The sequence below is a fragment of the Leiobunum rupestre genome, chromosome 10 (genome assembly GCF_980474605.1).
Source record: "Leiobunum rupestre chromosome 10, qqLeiRupe1.1.hap1, whole genome shotgun sequence".
NCBI classification, from domain to species: domain Eukaryota; kingdom Metazoa; phylum Arthropoda; class Arachnida; order Opiliones; family Sclerosomatidae; genus Leiobunum; species Leiobunum rupestre.
In genome coordinates this window covers 18,846,871-18,865,278 of record NC_143393.1, presented here as the reverse complement: position 1 = coordinate 18,865,278, position 18,408 = coordinate 18,846,871, and the positions used below count along the sequence as shown (strand labels likewise).

Sequence of the window (18,408 nt, the reverse complement as noted above, 5' to 3'; positions counted from 1 at the left end):
AGGACACCGCCTGCCTCGTTGCAAATATAAGGTAGCTATTTAGTCCCAGATGTTAAATCTAAACCAATCGGACTATACTAGAAATCAATGTTACAGGAGACAACTAAAGCGTTAAAGGCGGGTTTATAAAGGAGCGAGAAAATCCAAAGAAGCTTGTGCATGAAGCCGGAAGCTGATCGACGCTATCGGAAAAAGCTTTCGGAATCTGCCTCCACGCAGTAAGCTACTGTTTACAAAAGCGCTTGTCGTGCTGAGCCCGTTGCTCAACTTGACGTGATCACGTGGTTGGCTTAGAATTAATGGCGGCTACGAAACAAAGTCGAAATATTGTCGTGCTGAATACAATTTTTTTATTATTGCTTCAAAAACGAAAATTGCTAATTTAAAAAAAAAGGTAAATAAATTAAATAAAAAAAGGCAAGAAATCCACGAAGGTCATAGAAAGGGTTGCCTTATTATTGGTTAAATACGACCACGTGATTTCAAGCGAGAGCCGAGACCCCAGAAAAACACGCGAGAATATCAAACGGAGTTTGATGCCACCAGCGCCGGAATTCGGCGTAAGTGGTCTGCTACAGCAAGTAGGAAATCGGCTCTCGCTTCTTTGTAAACGCTTACGCGAGATCCGATGCCGACGAAAAAGCTTCAGTTTCTACAAAAAGCTTCGGCTTTTCGCTCGCTTATAAACCCGCCTTTACATCTTTTCGGTGGCCTTTTTGAGAAAAATGGATTTTTTAATTTTGCAGGGACTTGTGAAATCGCGTGTTAGGTTTTTACAAGCGAGTTAATTTTATAGTTAAATAATCTCGTTTCAATATTGAATTTATGAGGATTTTAATTTAAAAATATTTTGCTAAAGGGGAATTTTTAGAGATACGTGGTTTTGCGTCATGAAGTGAGATAGGAGCTGAAAATAAGCGAGATACGTGCTTTTGCGCGAAATAAGTTGCGAATATCAAAGATACGTTTAAATTTTTCTCGATTTAAAAAAAGAAATCCAATTGCAATTTATTAATGTTTTTATTGTTATATACGTAAATTAGGGTGTAGAATCTAAATGTGTCAATTTTTACAAAACGACGTATCTCAAGTTACGTGGTTTTGTTTTAACGGTGACGTTTTTAAAAGGCGCAATTTTCCAATAAGAGCATCCATAGATAAAACCTTTGAGTTGGGAATAAATAGAGGTACAATTAAATCTGGCTGGCGCGGGACCAATTTCTTTCAATAAGGAGACTTTATCAACTTTATCGTTCTACCGTGGCGGCATCTGTCTCTAGTGGTGGCAACTATATTGTAATTGAATTTTTTCGCGAATCTGATGAGAAATTGAAATGTATGATTACTCGTAACAAACAAACCTTTGAAGTTGTTTAAAAATAATTTTATTCTGTCAACACGATCCTTTTTAACTCAAGTTACGGTGAGTTAGCTAATAATTATTGGTTTTTAGCCATATAACTTTACAAAATATAGATGGCGCTACCGCCTAATTATAAAGATGAATTTCGTACAGTCTTATCAGAACAGGTCCCACGTAACCATGGCAACCGAAATCATAATTGCAATTCTAGCAGTATTATTCCCAATTCAATGGATAAAACATTATCTCACAAACTTACGGACTTTGCACTCAAGCACGCGCGGAAAAATTAGCAGTTTTCTGTCCAATCTTTAGTCCTTAGTTGTAAAATCTTTTGAAACAGGGTTGCCATGATATTTTTAATGTGGAAGCGGGTGTTATTACGAATGACGGTATTTGAGGCAGTTACGTCACTCTGTTACTTTAAATTCAACTTTGAAATGGGAAAATATTTTTACGAAAATAGTAATTTTTTTACAAGCTCTTATTTTGTATTAGTGGCTGATAAAACATTTCAACTAACTCAAATCTAAACTCGGGGGCGCTCAAATTCTTTTTGGGGGTGCCAATACCTTGAGTCATTTTTATCTCCCCACCTATGAAATTAGTAAATATACTAATCCGGTTGTAGCCCTTAAATATCCGTCAAAACATTTTTGATAAGCTGGTTCAATATTTCTACAATTGAAAAGTTTTTCTGGTGCAGTGAGACGCGCGAAAGCAATTTTCAAAAACTTTAGTAAAATGGTTTCAAATATTTACTGATACTAGCTCTCTGGTAAAAGGAATTTTCCTTTTTGATTAATATACAAATATTTTAGATCATATCTTTCGGTAATTGAACAATCGATTTTTTTTGGGTCAATCGGATTGGGGATGCTCAAGTACTCATTTGGGGGCGCTGAGCATCCCCTGGCGCCCCCCCCCCCATGTACGGGCCTGTAAAGCGGTAGATACTAATAGGTCAATTCCGAAAGTCAGTGGGTGAGAACAAACTTCACACAATCTTGTGAAGAATCACTTTCCCTGTGTTTCTTCCGCATTTGTTATCAGACTGCTATACTCCCCATGTTCGAGGCGTTTTCCTTATGAAGTTACATTTTTACTTCGAATTTGAAATTTTGTGCGCTTCTAGTCCGAAGAAAAAATGTTTTTGCTTTTATTAAATAGCTATACCAACAATTCCCAATTTATCACGTCAAAAGACGGGGATGGAAATTAGCTTTTATTTGACTCGATTTTCTCATCATTTTCATAAGGAACACGCCCTCCGATTCTGAGCGCTATTTCAATAACTTCGGTTCATTTACTTCTGGTACTACCCAAACATTTTCAGTTTTAGCCTTGGTTTCCTCTAGCGCGCGTAAAGCTTGTTTTCCACTAGCGCGCGTCATAATGTTATTTTCTTTACGCGCGTAAAAACGTTTGAAAGTTTTGAAGCTGGGAAACGCGTCGCTGCGCGCGCCAGTGGAAAACAAGCCTAAAGCTTATTTTCCACTAGCGCGCGTCATAATGTTATTTTCTTTACGCGCGAAAAACGTTTGAACGTTTCAAAGCTGAGAAACGCGTCGTTGAGCGCGCCAGTGGAAAACTAGCTTAACGGTGGGTTATTCAACTTTGGAACGTGCAAACGTTTTGACGCGCGTAAACAAAATACATTATAACGCGCTAGTGGAAACTAAGCTTAACAATTGTTTTTGGTAGTGGTATAACTGGCTTGCACGTAATTACCAATCTTTTTCTACTTTTGGGTACTTCTAATAAAAACTTAAATGGCACTGGTCTGTTACTCTAAGCAAATTTGAATAAATTTAAAAACTTACTAATAACTCGTATACCGATAGGTCTTCGAGCAAACAAAAAGACGCGCACGCAATGAACAGGTGAAATAGCCTACAGGTGCAAGTTGGGTAGATCATTGGTTTTAGGACAAATTGCAGGTTGCAGGTGGTACAGGTTAGAAACTTGGCAGGTGCAGGTTGGACAGGTCGTCACAAATTGCTGCAGGTCCCACCTTTGCACGGTATTGACGAGTCCCAAATAGGACGAAACCGGTCTACCGTTGGAATTTCTGGCTATTTTATTTAATTTAATTTAGTTTTTCACTCGAAGATCTATTTGGTCCGAGTTTTCGCGTCTTTTTGTTTGCTCGAAGACCTATCGGTACGAGCTATTAGTAAGATTTTAAATTTCTTCACATTTGTTTCGGGTTTAGGGTTTAGCTTTATTATCCCTTTTCATAATGGACTAATCTACTTTATCCTCCTTTACAATGCAGTCCATAGGTGGTTCCTTTTAGCTTAACAATGGTCTGTTACGTCGTCTTCAATTTAGCTCGGAGGACAGACTGCGGAAGAGAAGAAGTTATGACGTAGGGGAAGTGACTCTTCACAAAATAGGAGGAACGAAATATTTACCCACTGACTTTCAGGATCAATCTATTAAAAGGAGTATATTCTAGGTGTTGGTCCATTTGATCGAAAAATATGTGATCGACAGTCGATCATTATACGTTGCAATTGATCGAAATTCCATTTGATCGAATCCCATTTGTCATTTGTTTCATAAGATCGAACCTTCAAATGATCGAATACTATTTGATCGAATTCAAAAGTATTTATAGTACCAGTTGGTATATTTTTATTTTACCGAATGCAGAAGGAATAATGATGGAATAATTCATTGCTTAAGTGCAGAAGGAATATTGATGGAATAATTCATTGCTTAAGTGCAGAAGGAATAATGATGGAATAATTCATTGCTTAAGTGCAGAAGGAATAATGATGGAATAATTCATTGCTTAAGTGCAGAAGGAATAATGAGGGAATAATTCATTGCTTTAACTGTATTAAGCCACAAAGATGAAGAGATTTTTACTTTATACACTATATGATGGAATTTTTTATGACATCGACGATAACGGCCCGTTGTTTTTGATATATATAAATAGGGTCCGGTTAGGTTAGGTTAGGTTAGGTTGATGTACGCGCGCCGTAGGCGCGTATGCACCGTTGCCTTTTCGATTTACTCCCAAAAACTAGTAGTTTCACCCTACAGTAGCTTTCGATCAAATTTCGTTCGATCAAATTTCGTTCGATCAAATTTCGTTCGATCAAATGCCATTCGATCAAATGCCATTCGATCAAATGGGACCCGTTCGATCATTTGGGAATCGATCAAATAGACTCAAACCATATTCTTTATCAAAATATCGTTTGCAAACAAGCGCTATACCTCTTGAATTTACACGTAACTAGCGACCGTTAGCCTAAGCTTGTGTTAAACCTGGTAGAATAAATATGAAACTTATTGATCCATCCGAGGGGCAGGTCACTTCCATTTTGGGTGCGTCTTAATCATAGTAAAATGATAAAATCAGGGTAATCGTGATTAAATCCGGGTAATCAAGATTAAAAAATCTAATCAAGATTAAAAAATCTAATCAAGATTAGAAAATCTAATCACGATTTAAACGAGATTTAATCATTCTAATCATGATCTAATCTTTTTAATCAGGATTTAATCATTTAAACGAGATTTAATCATTCTAATCATGATCTAATCATTTTAAACCGATTCAATAATTTTAATCGGACTTAATCATTTTAATCAGATTTAAACAGATTTAATCATTTTAATCAGATTTAAACCGATTTAATCATTTTAATCAGATTTAAACATTCTAATCACGATTAAACGTGATTTAATCAACTTAATCGTGATTAAATTGAATTTAATCAAAATAATCACGATTAAATCGGATTTAATCTTTTGAGGGGTGCGTCGTTAATCAAGGAAGTGACCTGCCCCTCGGATCCATCATAAGTATAGAATAGGTGTTTAAATAAAACATCCTTCAAGGAAATCGCCAAGAAGTAATATTTCCGAGAGCTAGGACCATCAAGGACTGTTTATATAGTGCTTGTTGAAATAATAGAAACTTAACACCTGTAAACAGAAAGTCATGTTTTTGCTAAGCCTAATTAATTTAAATAAAGCTTACTGGTTAAAAGGGAACACTTGTTGCATACCGTAGAGGTGAACAGTTTCCATTATTTCAACAAGCACTCTATAAACAGTGACTTTCATAAGGACAAGGGTACTTGTAAATGCGATAAATATTATTATTGTTATTATTATTAATATTATCATCTACATTACTACATCTGCGCATGCGCTATGAGTAGAGAGTTAAGTAGAGAAGTTCTTAAGTTCTTAAGTTCTTTTTATTGCCCCACAAAAGGTCGAAACCCATCACGTCAAGACACAGTAATACAAACAATAGGTATATACAAGAATCACTTTACCGAATGCATACGAGAAGCGCGAAAAAAAAATATATATAAGCAGACAGACAGAGAATTTAAAAACCGCAAATATGTAACATATATATAGGGAATTAGAATATATACAGGAACGCTATACAGTGTTCCAATAAAGAGCCGCTAGAAAATCGAGTAGTGCACTCCGCCTTTGATACAATATACATTTTTACGAAGCGTCCAATGATTGTCGAGGCATTATTAAAAATTTGAACATTGAACTATATGAAGAATAAATAATAAAAGAGGGTGAATTTTAATTTAAAATAATTAAAACCTTTTGGACAACTAGATTCACACTTGCCGGGAGTAGTGGCGTCTGGGAGGCAGAGTTTATGGATGGCCGTGTGAGGACGACCAAAAAACCCCCAACGGGTGGTTGGAATACTTCCGCCACGGGTGTCTCCACCCCTGTCCCCACGTATCCCCCCGTTGGCGTGGCCGTTACACTTATCTCACCCTGATTAATCAGTTATTGTGTGCTGGTGTCTAAGGCCTTGGGTCGACACCGATTTGTGTATCGCAAAAAAAACTAGATTCACACTCTATACAGAGGCAGCAAATTGTAGATCCCAAGGAAAATATTAAAAGTATTGAAAATTACCTTCTAGATGAAAGTGCTGCAATTGCAAGAAATGGAAAACTGAATTTCTGAAATAACTTACCTCGAGTTCCGAAAAAAGGATTGTAACCGTCTTGTTCAAGGAACAGGATGTAGTGGTCCATAGGTTGACCTTTTCTCTATGCTAACTACTTTTGTTCATTGATAAGGAGGTAAATGAATTTTTTTCGATTTAAAGCAAGTGTCGCCTCTAGGTGAAGTAGCTCTTTCTTCAACAGATGTCGCTAGCGTCGAAATCAAAACAAGATGCTGAAGCTAGATTTTGACCCAAAAGGCGGGACATAAAAGTATGCTTCGCGTTGATTTGGCTCGTTTTTAAATTTGTCAATTATAACTTCAATTATAGTAATTGTTTACAATATATTTTATATGGGATATATTATTTAGCTTAAAGTTCACTAAGTAGAGTAAAATTGGTCTAAATATAATATTCTATAATGGCTCTCTGACGACGTTATTGTTTCGCTATTTGGAATTTTAGCTTCCGTTTCCATTAATAGATGGCTCCACGCTCTCCACGAAAGTAATTTTTTTCGAAGATTCGGATAGATTCATGGCCATCTCTAATAACAGGGGCCTTTTAATAATGCAGGTGGCAATGATGGAACCGACAGTTGCTTTAAATATTTGTATCTAGGGCTCGGTCTTCAAAAACTTGGCCCACAAAATCGTTTGTGTGGCATTGAGAAAGTCGATTTGCGACTCTTGTTTTCCGACAATGTTTCGCCAAATGTTGACTGGTCTGAATTGAGATTCTTGGTGCATGAATTTAAGCGATAAATCGTTCCATTTTTGAATGATAACGACACTATGATAATCGTTACACTAACAAAATACACTAATTTCAATAGACTTTATTTAAACGTTTTAAAATATTTTATTGAGTTTCGAACACTACAAAAATTTCTATGTGTATATTCTTTCGGAACAAATTTAAATACGGAAAAAGTAATAATCTATGAAAGATAAGCTTTTAATACAGCCTTTTGAGTTTGATACTAACTTTAAAGTTGCAATTTGGGACTCGTATAAATACTACGGGTTAGGAGGAAATACGTCGTGTCAGAAGTTCATAATATGCCTCTAACGAGAGAAGTGTGTATCTACGATATAATAATGAAACGAAGTTTTCATTGAGACAACTTGTGACGATGTAAAATTTATTTATCTACTTCTTCGCCAGTAAAAGTTTTAAAAAGTTAAGGTATGACGTAACTTATTTTGAAGAACAGAGAAGATATATGTAACAAACTAATCATATTAGCTGTATAGGGAGATCGATACTTATCTCGTAAGGGATATGTTATGAGCTTCTGGTCGTGTGTAACATTTTTGATACAAAAATTGACATACGTAAATTTCGACCATCTTTTTCCTTTAATTTCTAGAAACAGAAAGGTACGAATATTAAAATATATATATAATATAGTTCACTGCAGTTTCACTAATATCTAGACTTTTTCTTTATATTACGGCTATTTCTTTGGATATAATTTAAAGAATAAATTAATTTCATCGTATCATAAGAAACATAATAAGTATAAGTGTGACACTCGAGTAATTTTTTACAACATCCTTTCTTCTCAGTGACACCAAATGTTTCTAAAAATCGACACCCTGTACCAACTTCGAAAACTTGACTTCCGGCAATGTAATCATTTCCGTTCGCTATTTACCATTTGAAGCCAAGGCTTCGTGAAATTAAAATAGCTTTCAAACTTTAAAACAACGCAAAATAGTCATGGAATATTGAATCGGATTACGTTTTTAAATTCAAAAATAAATACCTTCAGAATTATAACAATAATCAGCTAGACTGTTGCTACAAAGGGTGTAAAAACGATTCGAGATCAAGCAATCAAGATTATATATATATATATATATATATATATATATATATATATATATATATATATATTAATAAACGTTCTTCATATAAGGTTCTTTGTAAAACTTACTGCTATTTTTACAACCCGTGTAACAACTTTTTTATAGTTTACTATTGTAGATAATTATTCATAAGCTAAACTTAACACTATTTAAAAAAAAGTAAATAAATTAGGCCTTTGCGCCTTGTGAAGCTCAACACTAACACACGGAAGATATATTTTAATGTTCACAGCTGACTAGACTCCGCCGTGACGTGGTGCGCGTCGAATAATGCGCATTAAGGACCGAGTGCCCTAACCAACAGGGGGTTGAAATGAGGGAAGACAACAACATTTTCGGTCCAGGCTTTCCTATTCTGACCGCCGTTCCTTCTCTACTTCTTCCATGATTTCACGCGAGCGAACAGCTCCCTACACTCACTAATACCGTTAACCTCTACAAGGTTTTATGGAAGGGACCGTACACTCAATAGGGAGCTAAGATAACTCAACCGGACGTCAGCACTGTGGTGGCGGCAAACGGAAAATTGTCTACTCAAACAAAACTACATGATCAATCTTCAAAAGCTCCGAGTGGGTGGATATTTGTAGGTCTAAGCTTCAAAAACAACGTGAGTGTTTGCAATAGCCAATTTTTCGTTCCGATTCAATAATTTATCATTATTTCACCAAAACAAAGGTTATTTTTACTTCAGAAAGCGTTAGGCCTTGGCTGCTTCGTAAAAAAAGGTTTGGCGGTTATAAGTTCCAAAGATTGGTAGAATTTTAAGCTCTTAGCTATAAAGTGGCCATTGTAGAAACAGACTGTCAGTAAAAAATTAGCGTTGGAAGAATACGGCGTATCCCACTTACGAAAATTACGTAACTTATGGTAATAGAATATTTTATAATAATGATCAATTATCACTTATTTAGACACGTATATATAATTATTTGGTATACAGTTCAATTGTCTATTATTTATAGTAATCGTAATACTGAGAATATAATATCGACAACAGTCAATTCGTAACGTTCGGAGGATAACTACCGAGTGTACATCCTCGGTCGCCACATATACGTATCTTTGGGATGTAACGATAAAGGTACGAGAGAAGTGAGGAGACGCCGGTATATATTGAGAGCTGGACCGGGTTGGACACGCGTCTGGTCCTGGGTCATCACACGAAGGAATTGTCACTCTTGGTCTCGCCAGCGATGGTGACGGTCGAACTGGGGATGTGGTTTGGGGCGAACGACGCGTTGATGCTGGTCCTGCTTCCGGAATAACATCCATTTCCATCCACCTTCTTCTGCGACAGCAACAAAGTCTTTTTGGGGATGTTTCGGCAGCTGTGCATTTGGATGCGCTGAGAGTTGGCCGAGCAACGTCCGGACGAGCGAGACATGGCGGTGTCCGTCATGGTGGAGTACTCGGTGGCTCGCTGCAAGCTGTTGGACCTGGTCATCCGCCGCACGGAAGGCCAGCAGCAGCATAAATGCTCGGCCAGCCAGTTACACAATGGCAGCCTCCTACTCAGAATCCAATAGAACCGAGAACAGAAACAAATGAAATGTTTCACTTATTATATTATATTAAATTATTTACACAATATAGGATTCGTTACCACTAGTGTTGTTCATTTTCCGGGAAAATAAAATGTGGAAAAATTTCCAGAAACTTTTCCGCAAATCGGATAAATAAAAAATTGAAACATAAATTACTTTTTAAGGGTTTTTAATGTTTTTAACTTTTTATCGATATAAAATGTCTAATATCAGTAAACATACTACAAAACATTAATAGTGTTACATTGTTAATCAGTTTAAACTAGTCTAGAGGTTTAGTTTTACTTTCAGTCGGGAGTAGTGGCGTACTCCTGTAATCCCAAGCGTCTGAGTGGCAGAGTTTGTGGGTGGATGTGTGAGGACGACCACAAATGCCCCAACGGGTGGTTGTCATACTTCCGCCTCGGGTGTCCTTTCCCTATCCCCAAGTGTCCCCCTGTTGGCGTGACCGTTACACACATCTCACACCTAATTAATCAGATGGACGAGCGGACTGAATTGTCGCACCCGTCACTATCGCTCATAACGAGTTTCAGATTTGAAAATATGGGCAAAAATGCCGCTTTATTTAATTTTGCAAACAATATATTAGACTAATCATGGAATGAAAACTTTTTTTATTTTTTTCTGAAAAATACGGAAAATTTTCCGGAAAAAAAAGGCCTCGGTCATTTTTGGAAAATTTTCCGACTTACAACACTAGTTGCCACCAAGAATGTAATAGGCAATTCAATAAAACATCTTAAAGGAAATCGCACAGAAGTTACTGTTTATTTGGTGCTTGTTGAAATAATGGAAACGTTTCACCTGTAACGTCCGGTTTTTGTTAAGCTTTAATATGTCAAAAAAAGCTACTTCGTGATAAGGAATCACTTGTTGCATATCGTACAGTGAGAAATTTTCATTGTTCCAACAAGCAACACATAAACAGTAACTCGCAGGTCCTGGCTCTCAGATATATTACTTCTTGGCAATTTCCTTGAAGATGTTTTATTGACGGGCCTATTAGTTCCTCCAAAAAAGTTTTTTTCGAATTTCTCTTGTTTGTGTAAGTTTTTATTTTCACGGTCGGGTGTCACCTCCAAAACGGCCCCAAACGAGTGGGACCTGGTTCGCCCCCCCCCCTAGTTACCTTAGGCCCAGGTCCTCGAGCGACTTTTAATGCCTTTATCCCAGGTGACCGGATGAAATTGTGTAGACCGGAAGGTGGTGGCAAGTTCTTCGTGGCACCTAGGAGCAACAAACACACCAGCCCCACACAAGGTGAACGCAGCTAGCCTTTAAACACGCTAACGCAGTGTTGTGTACAAATTTCATTGGACGAGCCTCTACGCTGAACGTTTTACGGAAAGTTGGACGACAATTTCGGAATTTTCCCCTTCCGACGGCAGCTGGCGATAATGCGTCTAACCAATGAAAAATATACACAAGAAAATGCACGACTTTTGACGGGTTGCGTTCTCCTTGTGTGTTTGTTGCTCCTAGGTGGCAAACTAGCCATCAGTTCCCTACGTTAGTAATGACCCTTAACCTTAACATGTTTTATGGAAAGGGGAAACCGAAGAGCTCCGGAAAAATCCCTATCACCAGTGGGGAAGGACCTTGCAAACTCAAAGAGAAAAGTGTTAATCCGAGTTTTTACACTAAGACTGACGTCTTCCAACGCCATTGAAGTACACACTTGTGACGTTTTTCTTGCCCCCCCCCCCTCTCTAGTTCGCAAGGAGAGGTTTAAATTTTACTAAAATTTAAACCTCTTCTCGACCCCTCTCAGGTACTTTACATAATTATTTCTATTGAATTGGGAATCATACCGCTAGAATTACCTAGGCGCGTTCGGGAGTCGTGGTTTCGCGAAACAAATTCGGAAATTTCGAGTCGGCGCACTCAGCCGTCAACTCTATCATTATACGGTGGCGCCATCTATCACTTTCAAGGAGGAATATTGGAAAAAGTCATTTTCATAGGATATAGGGGTCTCCCAGCCACCGTTGACCCGTGGTGGGCGTTCTTACCGCTGTACACGCGGGTTGGCAAGATGTGATTTCGGACACTTGTCAACTTCTTTTTGCTCTTTTTGTATATATCTTATGTTTTTGTTTTTAAGCGCGTTTCGTTTTTTTGTGTGTTTTTATTTTTTTGGCTGGTTAATTTTTCTCCCTGTGCGCCTGGTGTGAAGGTCTTGTTGCTACGTACACCAATCCCTGCTTTTTGTTATTCTGTCTCCCCCCTTCATAGAATATAGTTCCCGCCGCTAACAGCGGATGGCGCCACCGACAAATGATAGAGTTCTCAGTTTTGAAAAATTTGTTTCGCGGAAGGCAGATTGATACTGTAATTCTAGAGGTATTATTCCCACTGGAAAAGACCGTTGTGCCCAAGGATAGTCATTTTCTCTAATTATAAATGCATTTTTGTAGCCACCAAAAGCTGATGTATTGGGTCGTTGTCTACATTATAAGAAATGCTCGTCCAGGTATCCCTTTAAAGGGATACGTTTTAACGACGCACGTGACGATTTGTTTTTTTTTTGCTTCTGATTCACGAGAGATGGCTCTGTGATCTGAACTTAATAAGAGGTTTCCTTGATCTTATTCAAGGTCCTCTAGTGGAGAAATTTCCCGTGAACAGACCTTTATAATGACTTCGGCAACGGTTAGTCTCAACTTGCCTTCAATTTGAAGTAATTAGTTATAGGGACGTCAGGGCCGTGCAGAGGGGGGGAAAGGGGGCAAAATCCCCGGGGCCCGGGTGAAAAGGGCCCACGAGGGGGGCCCGTAGCTGTAGGGCCCAACGAAGAAGCTCAAGGGGGGGGGGGGTGCAAATCAAGATAACTTGAAGGTTTCAGGGCTCAAGGCGGGGGGGGGGTTCAAATCGAAGGGGCCCGCGACTAAGTTTGTCCCCGGGCCCCAGGATACCTCTGCACGGCCCTGAGGGACGTTTTGGTGCCACTTAACCTTCTTGGCAAACGGTTATTCCCATCCCTCTATCGGGAAATATAGGCATAACAGCGATTGCTATCGCTAACAGGATCATTTCATGTGACATACCTTCGCAACCGCGCGGAGTGAGTTACGCATTTTTATTCCGGTAGAGGGATGATAATAAGCGTTTGCACGTAAAAAAATGAGTGACAGCTGATGTCGGATAACTGTAGTATTTAAATTAAAATTAAATACTAAATTTGAAAATATTCTAGCCAAAGGTAATGAATAGATAATAACATAAGTTAATGATACCTATAATAATAACCAGCTAGGCCTAAGTCATCAAGCGACTTTTAAAGCCATTATTTCAGGTGGCCGGGTTACAATGCGAAGGAGGGTGGTGGCAAGCCCTTCATGCCACGCGAGCCAACAGATAATTATGCTACGTAGTTTTTGCATGTTAAAAAACGTAAATTGTGGTTTAAATTCAAATACGCCTTAGTATATAGTATATATATAGTATATATAATTTGTTTGAAGGTTCACAGAATCCTTTGATTTTTTTTGCTGAAATTCAGGTAAACCTTCACGTTACTTTATAGCCCCCACCCCCCTTTAAAATTTAAAGGATTATGTGTCCCTTTAATCTCGATATGAAAATGGGTGTATCCAATTTCAGCGGAAACCTCCAACTTTACCAGATTTATAAGCTTCGTTTCATTTCTAATTTTCTATGATTCCGTTCGTACTAAACTAAATTTCAACGCTCTCGAAACCTTTGAATAATTTCAGCCATTAGCGAAATTTGTCAACTAGAAAGGCTTAATTCAAACCAAGCTCAAACAAGGTTAGGAGAACAATAATTCAAACCTAAAATGAAAGTCAGTTTTGATACGTTTAGCTTTTAAGCAGCTTTGCTAAAGATCCATTAATTCCGAGTTCCCTCGAGAAAGCTCTGGAACCACGAAGTCATTCGAATATTCGTTTTCCTGGAATTAGGGTAGTAGCGAAAACGTTTAGCGAGAAAATGAGAGAGAGAGAGAGAGAGCCTTCCCTCCCCCCCTTACCGACAGAAAGGGGCGTGGTTTTTCTGTAGGGTATCACCGGCGTAATCTCCGCTCACCCGAAAACCTTCGTGGTGAAAGGTAAACGTATCGTACGTCCCCACTTCTAGAACCAAAAAGAAGAAATAGATCTTAACGGTCGACCCAATTTATGGTCCTAACGAACTTTCGCAATTAGTGAGGCAGCGCTTTCGATTGTCTCAATTAACGCTAATATTACCTTCCTTCGTAGTTACAGCTTAAGCTTGCCAGATCTGGTTATTTATTTATTTCCTTAATATAAGGAAAACGAGCTCGTTATTCATGGGAATTTTCACGATTCCACCGAAAGAGGCGCCATCGGCTGGCCAAATGCCATGAATTTTAAGACGGCGTATATTTTCTTATTATTAACGAATATTTCCATAATTACGACCTTCTAACCAAGTCGTTCCTAACTAATTCAGTGGGGTGAAAACTTTGGCAACAATCGGATTACGCATTTTAACGGTAGACCACTCTGGTGTCAATAGAACACTCGTATTGGGAAGAATAATCAAGGGACAACCGTTTGTATAGGTTTCGAGCTTAGAAAATATAGCGCCATCTGCCTTAATATCCGTCAACTAAATATGTGAAGAAATAGCAGACGACTTTTGATTTACGGTTGAACTTTCAACTGTTGTGCCAAGATTGTCTTCCCCTTTCCGTAAAACGTTCAGCGTAAAGGTTCGTCCAATGAAATTTGTACACAACACTGCGTTAGCGTGTTTAAAGGCTAGCTGCGTTCTCCTTGTGTTTGTTGCTCCCAGACGGAAAGGGGGAAGACAATTTCCGAATTTTCCCCTTCCGACGGCAGCAGGCGCTAAAGCGTCTAACCAATGAAAAATGTACGCAAGAAAATGCACGACTTTTGATGGGTTGCGTTCTCCTTGTGTTTGTTGGTCCTAGGTCACAGTGTAACGCTCGCTGATTCGTCGAGCTTAAAGTGCTTAAAAAACCGGCAAAATAAAGTAAATATATTTGAACATATTTTTCTCCGTTTTCTCGTTTACCGGCAGCGCTGTCGGCGGTAAAATCCGGTAAATTTTGTCTCTGTGAAACGGCCTTTCGAAGGAGTTTAAGCCCCGCTCGTTTTCAATGGAGCCTTAGATATTCCAAGTGCCTCCATATATAATTCCCTCGTTCTGATAATAAAACTAGCTTTTAATATAACTCTGAATAATCCCATTACTTTGTAAATTCCGACTAAAACGCCATTATATTGTTTTCAATTAACAGCGAATGAAAACAGTCGAATAAACGTTTCGAGGAAAAACCTCTCAGAACTGGAAAAAGGGACAAACTTATTTTGTTTTTTGTGCTTTTTAGCGGGGTCTAATGGCGCAGGAAAACCGACTTAAGGTTAATCTAATTGTTGTGGCTAAAAAGATTACGGCTGTTTTTGTTTCTAGGGGGCGCTTTTTATTAGAGCGATCCCAAAAAAACCTCTTCCGGATAAAAATAATGTTCTCTGTTTTCTCAATTTATATTTTTAGATTCAACGTTTATTAGCTAAATGACATATACGGGTTTAGTATAAATTTTAAAATGCAAAAGTATGGAACAAGAAATGTACAGTGGGACACATTTCAAAAGTTTGGACGGAGACCTTTATGTATGGACTCACCTAAAAGAAAAGACAAAAAAACCTTTAGAGGAACTCATCTTAATTTTTGATTAATTATAGAGGGACTATTGCATTAGAGGTTAGACGATAAATAATGGACCAAGAATCCTGTAGAAACACCCATCAATAGCATGGACTAAGAAAGCTACAGAGTGATTATCTCACTAAACCATGTACCAAGAAATCTATAGATGTACTCATCTAAAAACATGGACTAAGAAAGCTATAGAGGGACTATTTCACTAAAACTTGTCCCAAACTATAAAGAAAGTCATTTAAATGCATGAGCTAAAAGTCTATAAAGGAACTAAAATGAAAAAGCATGTCTCAAAAACGCTCTAGAGAGACTCATCTAAAATCATAAACTAAGATATCTAGAGAGGAACTTATCTCAAAACCTTTATTGAGATATTTAGAGAGGAATTTATCTAAAAACCTTTATTGAGATACTTAGAGTGGAACTTCTTTAAAAACCTTTATTGAGATATTTAGAGAGGAGCTTATCTAAAAAGCTTTATTGAGATATTTAGAGAGGAACTTCTCTAAAAACCTTTATTGAGATATTTAGAGAGGAACTTATCTAAAAACCTTTATTGGGATACTTAGAGAGGAACTTATCTAAAAACCTTTATTGAGATATCTAGAGAGGAACTTATCTAAAAACCTTTATTGAGATATTTAGAGAGGAATTTATCTAGAAACCTTTATTGAGATATTTAGAGAGGAACTTATCTAAAAACCTTTATTGAAATACTTAGAGAGGAACTTATCTAAAAACCTTTATTGAGATATCTAGAGAGGAACTTATCTAAAAACCTTTATTGAGATACTTAGAGAGGAACTTATCTAAAAACCTTTATTGAGATATTTAGAGAGGAGCTTATCTAGAAACATGAACTGAGATATGTAGAGTGGAACTTCTCTAAAAACCTTTATTGGGATACTTAGAGAGGAACTTATCTAAAAACCTTTATTGAGATATCTAGAGAGGAACTTATCTAAAAACCTTTATTGAGATATTTAGAGAGGAATTTATCTAAAAACCTTTATTGAGATATTTAGAGTGGAACTTCTCTAAAAACCTTTATTGAGATATTTAGAGAGGAGCTTATCTAAAAACCTTTATTGAGATATTTAGAGAGGAGCTTATCTAGAAACATGAACTGAGATATCTAGAGTGTAACTTATCTAAAAACATGACCTTAAATATCTAAAGACGTGGACTAAGAGAAATGGTCAAATGGTGTGGTTCTGTGTGGGAATCCACGATGGTGGCTATTTACCTCAGGTTCCGGCAGAGCTGCGTGGAGAAGAGGCAGTAGATGACGGGGTTGGCGGCGCTGTTGAGGGGCGCCAGGCTCTGGATGAAGGTTGATATGGCGATGGACGTCTGGCTCGTGTGAAAGTAGCCGTACACTTGCAGCAAATCGTACAAGAAGTACGGAGACCAACACAGGACGAACACTAATTAAGAAACACAAAATTAAAACATATTTTTATTACGTTTTTTTTAATTTAACTAAAATAGTACGACATGGAAATTAAAAAGTCTAGTGCGTGAAGGAAGATGTGGATAGTAGAGAGGTTAAGCCAGCACCCGAAAACGTGGTTGAGGAACTTGTAGGAGTCCGTGTCTCCTACAAGTCACCCCTACACGTTTTCTCGTGCTCGCTTAAACGCTTTTGTCCCATTGGGTCGGTGCCCCTTTGGGTCATTTCTCATTCAACCGAATCCTATTACTATCTATCTATACTGTCTCATTTGACCGACATTTTGTTTGTTCACAAGTGAAAGCGTGAAACCTAACCTAACCTAACCTTACGTAACGTAACCTAACTTAACCCAAACTTATTATTTTCTCTCAGTTCGGGTATTGTTTTTTACTTCGATTTGGATAGGTAAAAATATTCTATAAACTTTTTCGAATAAATGGGATTCGACCCAATGGGATTGCAAAATTAGAATTCGATCAATTGGGAAAGTATATTTTTTTGATTCGATCCATTGGGAATTCGACCCAATAGGATGCTATCCAACGGGAATAAACCGCTGGACACAAACAAAGATGGCCGCGCTGCGAATTCTCGGAACCCCTGTGAACCTTCCGCGGAACACCCTTTGGGAACCGCTGCTCTATAGCACCTCTAGCCGTCACCCTACCTACTTAGGTAGAGAGCCAAGCCCTTCAGAAAAGGGTCCTAAAGGGGAGCGACGGCCACACTGCAACCCACGTAACCCAAAAGGCCAGGAAATAGGGTCCTTCGAAATGGCACGTATTCCGGGACCCTCTCCGTTAGCCTGAGCCGAGACTCAGTTTCCAGCCCCAACCTGACCGAAGTCGGAGGTGGAGATAGGACCATTTGACCACGGCTAACATGTCCCAGTGCGCCACCGCCCTTATGGGTTACAAGAGCCAGACCCCGACTCCCCGGTAAAGCCACCAGCTATTGCACACTCTGACCCGTTAAGGTACAGTGCATCATGAACGAACTACCCTAAGAGCTACTAGTTTAAAAGTTTCATTGCTACATTATGGGAAACGCTGAAGTTTTATCATCGCCATCTGGTGCCACGTAACGAATTTTGAAATATGACATCTACCCAAAACCACTTACTGACAAGGAGACTACCCGAGGTGGTTATCTCCGATTTGGTTCAAACTCGGGTGGTAAGTAGACCTTCATGTAACTTGAAAATCCCTAAAAGTGTGGACAAGAATGGGCTTTCGTTTTGCCATAGCAACTAAAAATGTTTTTCGCAACTTAAAAACTGATTTTCTCTATGAAAATTAACATGGAAAAATTAAAAAAGGTTCATCAATTAGATACATAATTCAGATCATGGCTAAATCTGGTACATTTGGACCAATATACGTCAATTTTGGTAAATATGAGTAAGTATACATATATTGTGTAAATACGAGTAATCAGTTTTTAAGTTGTTAAAACCATTTTTGGTTGCCATGGCAAAACGAAAGCCCATTCTTGTCCACCCTTTTAGGGATTTTCAAGTTACATGAAGGTCT

At 38.1% G+C, this 18,408-nt stretch overlaps 1 protein-coding gene across 3 annotated transcripts in view; it reads right to left on the bottom strand.

Moving 5' to 3' along the window:
- Positions 1-8,241: 8,241 nt before the first annotated feature.
- The window catches only part of LOC149924945 (cardioacceleratory peptide receptor-like), a 244,890-nt gene continuing 234,723 nt past the window's right edge, over positions 8,242-18,408 (bottom strand). Inside the window, exons 7-8 of one of the 3 annotated variants that reach the window (XM_090160278.1) lie at positions 16,667-16,847; positions 8,242-9,708 (exon numbers count right to left, since the gene is read on the bottom strand). In XM_090160278.1, coding sequence (XP_090016404.1) covers positions 9,357-9,708; positions 16,667-16,847 — 533 coding nt within the window. In that variant the 3' untranslated portion in view covers positions 8,242-9,356. Of the gene's footprint in view, positions 9,709-14,800; positions 14,902-15,357; positions 15,384-16,666; positions 16,848-18,408 lie in introns of those variants that run through there. The other 2 variants (XM_090160279.1, XM_090160280.1) reach the window with 2 other exon arrangements.